This window comes from Equus caballus, chromosome 9, assembly GCF_041296265.1.
Source record: "Equus caballus isolate H_3958 breed thoroughbred chromosome 9, TB-T2T, whole genome shotgun sequence".
Taxonomy (NCBI): Eukaryota; Metazoa; Chordata; class Mammalia; order Perissodactyla; family Equidae; genus Equus; species Equus caballus.
This window is the reverse complement of record NC_091692.1, coordinates 81,634,127-81,641,519: the sequence shown is the minus strand read 5'-3', so window position 1 is coordinate 81,641,519 and position 7,393 is coordinate 81,634,127. Positions and strand designations below refer to the sequence as shown.

Sequence of the window (7,393 nt, the reverse complement as noted above, 5' to 3'; positions counted from 1 at the left end):
ACTCATGACAACTTCTTGGGAAATGGGTTTTCTGCTTTTCAAATGTTTTTATTTTTAAACTGTAATATCTTTAGGGCCAAGGCTGCAAAATTAAGCTGAGAACATTATTTTATTTTTTTACACGCAGGACGGCCCATAAGCAATAACCTATGTATAGAACGGCAGATACAGCCAATTCCAAAATTGTCTTTGCTTACCACTTCCTCTCACACATTTCTGATGATGCCATCTGATCTAAAAGCGTTTCAGTTCTGCTAAAGGATTTTCACCATTCGGACATCTTTCGACATCAAAGCAAAGCCGATGAGCTCTATAACTCTGAAGGATTTTCAATTTTTAGCTTGTTCTTATTGTGGATTTGAACAATGTGCATTGTTTTGTCAAGAATTGACTTGTTATTTTACTGTCCAGAATCCAGCAGAAAGTATAATATTTTACTTCCAAATCTATCCTAAAATAACGCTGTTCTCTTCCTTTTTTTTTTTCTTAAATCTCACCATGCAACACATTTCTTACTCAGCGGTCTCCTTGAATGATCTATAATTTGAAGAGAAAACATTGTAAAGAGCTACTGGAGCACAAAATCCATGGTGACAGGGGCCATGTTTGTGTTACCTCTGCCGTATCCCCACTGCCCAGCGCACAGGAGATACTTAATAAATATTCTTAAATGAACCCATTGAAACATATTTATTTATTAAACATTTTACATTAGAAGTAATGCATATTTATTTTAGAACTTTTAGAAGAAATAGAAAAACGAGAAGGAAAAGAAAAGATACTGCTACTTAAAGATAATCACTATTAACATTTTGGCATATTCCTCCAGACATTTCATCCATCCATGTATATATATTTTCTTTTTTACATCAAACTGTACATAGTTTTCTAACCTATATATTTTTTACTTACAGTGTATTCAATATATATATTTCACATCCTCAAGTATTTTTGACTACATCATTATTGGTGGCTATGTTATTCCACGGTAAGAATGAACCCAAGTTTATGTAACTAATTTCACTAGGAAACATTGCCAAGGCTATAAATGCTGTATTTCCCAGAACTTCAGGAAAACAGAGCATTATGGTTACTGGAGTGTAAGCATCTAGGGCTACAATCAGTGGAAAACACTAAGTCTAAAATCACGCAGAACATGCTTCAGTCTTTCTTTGATGAATCAGGAACATTCTAGAATGACTTTCTTCATGGAATTAAACATCTTACATTTTAGGAGATACACATGTGCCAGGCTATCTGAAGAAAACAGTAGGCATGGTGCTACTGGTGTCAAGAAGGGAATCCCAATCCAGCAGCTCCAGGATCGCCAAATGGCCCCTCATGATAGGAAGAAGTGGTTGCCATATTTATTTGTGTATGAGGCCAAACATCCCAATTCCTTTGTTTCCTTATTTTAACCGAGAACACCGGCCCCTCACTTCCACTCCCTCCCGGATTGAAACTGTAGGTTTCAGGGGTGGCACATTGAGACTAAACTACTTTGAAGATTAAAGGTTTACTTTCAGGAAAAAGTGACCCCATCTGATGAGTGCATGGAATATCATTTCTAAGACTGCCTTTGAAATTAATGCGTGCTTGAGACGCATGATAGAGCCTGCCACACATGGCGGTATGCTAAGTGTTGAATAGCGCCAGGAATGGTCATTCGTATCACGGTCTGTGGGAACCCACTTTTGGTGGGGCCTATATTCTCTGGTTTAAGAGAATTCCTGCTGGTACCATGGAGCTCCACACTTACCCCATGCACAAATACACAAAATTACATTTCATATTTACAAAATTCCCACTTGGAAATTTCCACAGAGCATAAATACAAATGGATTTCTCCAGAATTCACTCCTACTACTGCACACGGTCTACAAGTGTTGATTTTAATAGAAAACCAGCAACATCTCATCTCTATATGGGAATTTCAACAATGAAGTATTTTAGGTGACTTTTATGACGTTTTCTCCAAGGAGAGTTTCGCAGCCTAAATTAGTGAATGTGTTCTGTAAACTGTAAGGATTAAGCAAGGTTAAGATATATGGGACAGGTTAAATGTCTAGTAATTTGCTAAAATGTTTTCAGTTTTATTTGCTGTAAAAATTTTATTTTAAAGAGAGTACATCCAATAAAATCTCAGACCCAGAATTAAACCTCTCAGAATAAAACCAGTTACAGAAAGAAAGCATTCGCCTAAATCAATTTGAGGTCATCATTGATTACTCTCAGGCAAAAGAGTCATTATTTCATGCTGTTGATGGGGAAAAACATGATTTAAGGCTTATAAGTTTGTCCGGGGTTGGGGTAGGGAGGGAATGCTCCTTTCCGTCTCCTCCAAGAAGAGCTGACCTGTCCTTAGACACAGGGCCTTTGGGTTTCTCTCCTCAGCACCCAGCACCGTGCCTGCACAGAGCACATGCTCGCATATTTACAGATGAGCAAGAAGAGGAGCGGTAGAAAGGGGAGGTCCAGGTCCTCCACCAACCTCATGAGCCCACAACGATCCTTTGGCTGATAGCTCCCGGCAAGGTGTAGATGAAGAGGACCAGAAAGATGATGAGGATGATCAGAATGAAAGCAATGATGATGTACTTCTTGTAGTTCTTCCAGATGAGGTGGTACAGGCACTTGAAGGGGCTCATGAACCAGGAGAAGGAGGTGTTTGGGCGGCTGAGAGGGAAGCAAGAGAAGATCAGACAAGGGGCTACGTTGTCAACGTTTAGGATTCTCAGCACCTCAGGAAGTATCTCTGACTCCCACTTTCTGGAGGTTCACTAAGAGAGGCCTGAGAACAGTAAAAGACTGTGTTGCCTTGAAGCGGGAGCAAGCTAACATTTTGGGCCGTAACGATTCCTCATCATTTTAAAGGTTGGTCTAGAGGAGGGCAAGAGTAAAGTTAGCACCCAGCCACAGGTCTGAGTGCCCTCTGTCTGTCTAACCCCAACCAGCTCAAGCCTCACCTCTTCCATGAAGCCTGCCCTGACCATCCCAGTCCATGATAATTCCCCTCATTCTGAGTTCCTATCTCCCTTACCACTTGACCCAGCACATTTTTGAACCTAACGTATTTGTCTTCTACACTCTGATAACTATTTTATGAGTCTGTGTGTTCTCCCTAAACAGATTGAAAGCTTCTGGAAGGCAGTGTTTATGTCTTGTATTTCTTCAGTGTTCTTCAAAGTGTTTTTTCAGTAGGTACACACTGTAAGAATTTAATAAGTAATTTTGAATTAATGAATAACTAAACAGCCAATGTGCTCCTATCACTAAGATAGATGAAAGGTGGGTACAGAGAAGAGACCACTCATCTTGAGACACTGAGGGTCTGGGAAGGGATAAGGCACATACAACTGGAAAGAGTATTTTGGATACATCTTTCATATCTATATATGTTTACATTTTAATTGCTATGTAACCGTGGATTAAATTGAATAGACTAACCCTTTCTGCTAGTAATTTTACTTCTAGGAATTTATTTTAAGGTAATAATTTATAAAGGGGAAAGATTTTCATCATATTATAATAATGGAAAAAAGTAGAAGTAAATTAAATATCCAATTATGGGTGGCAACCAAGTCAATTATGGGCATCAAGGCTATGGAATATTCCACGGCGTTGGACAACTATTGCAACTATGGCAACAAAGCCAAACTTTTCAGCAAAGGATAAATGAAACATTAAAATAATTTTGTATGTATGACTAGAGAGCAAGTAGGAAAGAAATTCTTGTGAATTTCATATTCACATGAAAAAATAATCAGAAAAAATATATGAAATTGTTCTAGAAATGTTTCTGCAGTAGTATTACAGAAAAGTGCCCTCCCCATTTGCCAAACACTCTGTAATGTTTTTAGAATATTTTTCAATGATAGAAGCAAAAAGGTACATAGATCGGAGGGCACCTATTGTCTGCCTCCTCGCCTCTCAGTTCTCCCAGAGGAATCCTCTAGAGAAATGCCCCGCGTCCTCTGATACGGGGACCCCACAGAGCCTCTCCCAGTTCTAATGCCCCCACCATGAGTCCACTCACTTGGGCTTGGGCAGTGGTTCTGGCTCCTTTCGGGCTTTGCCAACAGGATTTTTCTCAGCTTCTTCTGCCGTAACCAGGTGAAACTCGGCTTCAACCTTGCCCTGCACAATGATGAAAGTTTCAGTTTCTAGTTACAAAGACCTGCCTGGGGCAATGCCAACATTCTAGAAGAAGTGTTATCATGTGGGAGAGTGCCAGGAAGTATTTTGACTATCCTGCTGGTTTATTTTGAGAAATATTGTTAGCTTTTTGTCCTGGGAGAAGCCATTTTTATGATGAACAATAAAAGCCCTGAAATGATGTTATTGTTGAGTTTTGTGAAAGGAGTGTGTCCCACATGGACACTGACACACACACATATTCGGTCACATGTACTATTTCACTTGTAATCATTGAATATCCGAAGAAATAGTATTAATTACAGAAACCTTACAGTAATTAGAAAGGGGACTAATTACCTGAGTGGCAGAACCCTTTTGAATCTGCCACCATCTTCCTTCTCTCTCAACAATTCTCAAGAAGAAATCGGTGGGTATGGCCCTACATTTGCCAAATGGCTCTTCTGTCATCCTTCATGTTTTTGTTGTCCCCACTAATTGTTTTAGAATCAGGCTTTTATTTTAGCACTTTCTCTCTCCTTCTCCTCCCTCAATAAGAAATAGCCCCTTTAGCTTGAAAATTGTGTCATGTGCTTCTTCAGGGCACTGTGCTGGAGTTAGTGGCAGTGATGTTTAAGTCTTGGGTTATCAAAGGATGAGATAGGACCTCTGCAGAAGGTAAGAGTTATTCTGCCTTGTTCATTCATTCATTCACTTCTTTGGGGGACCCTCTGTATGTCAGGCACTGTACTAGGCTCTGAGGACTTAACAATGATTAAGAAAAACATGATCCCTGATCTCCTGGAACTCCCGTTCTTGGTGGCGGAGATGCCTGTCTCTTGATTTTGTGGATTGAGATTCAAGGTGATAGGAAGGATACAGAACTGGTACAAGACTAGAGCATCCTCAAAGTATTTTAGCACCTATGTTCACTGTTAAAGCTTGTCTTTCTGAATCACACGTGGATGGGGCAGTACCAGACTTCTGAGGCATGGCTGACTTCTTACCCCAGCAAAAAGATCTGAGATTCTGATGAGCCAATAGTCTAATGTTAACTTACCTATTCACCCTGAAAAAGCCAGAACCCTGAATAAGTAGGTTTGGTTGCTGGCAGCCATGAAAATGTAGTCATGGGAGAAATTAGAGAAGCAGAGTATTTGGGGTGAGGTTGAAGCCAGAGAAGAGAGACAGTGGCATGGCCGTCTGAATTAGTAAAGACGTGTAGTGGGTTTCTATTCAGGCGAAGTCATGAGTTCCAGGTGTTCTCATCCATTCTTTAGACTAGAACCCTGGCCTAACTCGGAACACATTAAATGTCCTATGATCCACAAATGTTCCTTAAAAATATGTATATATGCAGCCTTTTATTCCCATTGAGAAATCTTGGCCTTATAGGAAATGACTTGCATATATAGGCACTCAGAAAGTACTGGAAAATTGGGAAAGAAGGAATATAAAGCTTTTGTTGATTCCAGTCATTCCTCTACATATCAACAGTGGAGTAATAGTATTATAACTCTAACTGTAATTGCAATGCCTATTGAATGCCCATTTTGTCCCAGGTTTGTTCTACCTAACTATCTATCTATCTATCTATCTATCTATCTATCTATATCAATCACAGCAATAGGCAAAGTAGATCTTTTTATAGTTGGAGAAATGCAGCCATAGAGGTCATATAAATTTTCCAAGGTCACTCAGCCTATAAGCCAACAAACTGGAATTTGGACTGAGGTCCGTATGTTGCCCAAGTTCATGCTCTTTCTATTATAGCAGGCTGCCTCCCAACTTATTCATTCATTTGCCAGATAATTGGACCAGAAGTTTACAAGGACCTTCCCAACTCTAACATGACATGATTCTATGACTGTCTTCATAATCACCACCTAAAGGCACTTGTCTTCTTGGACCTCAGTTTCCTCATCTGTCAAATGGCCAGATGTTCTTTAAAGCAACTCAGGCTCTAACTTCTAGGCATCCTGAAAGGTAGAGTTAAAGCCCAAGGAGCCCCTGAAAGACTTGATGGCTGGAAGAAACCCAAGAAGCCAGCCCACAACTCATGGCAGAGGAGCTTCCAATATGCAAAAAGGGCTTATTTCCAGAGGTCTTTCAGACATGACGAGCTCTACTGAGCAGTATATACTAAGACCTTCATCCAACTCCTCTAGACTTGAAGGAGAGTCACTTTAAGAGTTGCTAACCAGTTGCTGGGCTCCAGAATGTTTGGAAGAGAGGACAAAATCAACAGAGAACAAGTTAGGACCAGGGAGAAAAGATCAGAGTTGCCTGTTTGTTTTCCACTGCTTAATAATAAGCTCAGTTTATGCTGGATAACTTGCATGGTGCTTCTCACATGCATGAGTCCATTTAAACCTTTTGACAACCTGGCAAAGTAGACAACGTTTCTATTCCCATTCTCCAGCTGAGGAAACCAAGGCTTGATCGTGTTTGTTAACTTGCGTTACAAAATCAGGACTTGCACCCAGGTCCCCTGACACCAAATCCCATCCTCTGCTATTTTATGTGTCCAAGTTTCCCCTTTTGTGGAAGAAAAGAAGCAGGCTATTTAATTGACCATGAATGAATATGCCCATAACTGCGGGCCCTCTAGGACCAGTTCAACTGAACCCATCTTATCAACAGAGTAATTAAGAGTGTTTTTTTCAGGAACCGAGAATGATCCTTTGTCTAGTTTCCAAGCTGGTTGAGACCATCAACCCATCAACTGGGCCTGCACAAATCCCCAATAAATGACCCTTCTGACATCAAGGGGCTGAAAACTGCACCTCAAATCGTGCTAATGCCACCGCTTTGTGAACATGCGCCCTATAAACAGCCACGAAGCTTGACTCCACGTGCAATCATCAATGACCTCACCTCTCCTCACCCCCAACCATCTGTCTCCACACTTCAGACAGCCCTGCCCTTCATCCATAAATTTTGGCCCAAGCCCTGGATCAAGGAGACAGATGTGAGAGCTTTTGCCCCGTCTCCTTGCAATAAAGCTTTTTTCTTTTCCAAAAAGCCAATGCTGTAATAATTGGCTCTTTATGTGCATCAGGCAAAAGAACCCCAATTTTGTGCTGTAACGTGCCTTTTCTGAAATGTTCAAGAGAAGCCCCATAATCATTGTCACAGCTGGCTCTGCCATGAGAATATGTTTTTGACTTCCATCTAAGGGCTGGCCTTGGATGGCTTAAGGAATGTTTTAGCATAGCCTAGCATAGCATAAGAATTGAGTGACTAGGATTTGGTGCAG

General features: G+C 40.6%; 1 protein-coding gene across 6 annotated transcripts in view; it reads right to left on the bottom strand.

Annotated features, from left to right (window-relative positions):
- Positions 1-671: 671 nt before the first annotated feature.
- Positions 672-7,393, bottom strand: part of FER1L6 (fer-1 like family member 6) — a 213,824-nt gene continuing 207,102 nt past the window's right edge. For all 6 annotated transcript variants that reach the window (XM_023648929.2, XM_023648930.2, XM_070222469.1 and 3 more), the window contains 2 exons: positions 4,037-4,137; positions 672-2,676 (listed from right to left, as the gene is read on the bottom strand). In XM_023648929.2, the coding sequence (XP_023504697.2) occupies positions 2,493-2,676; positions 4,037-4,137 (285 nt within the window). In that variant the 3' untranslated portion in view covers positions 672-2,492. The remainder of the gene's footprint in view (positions 2,677-4,036; positions 4,138-7,393) is intronic.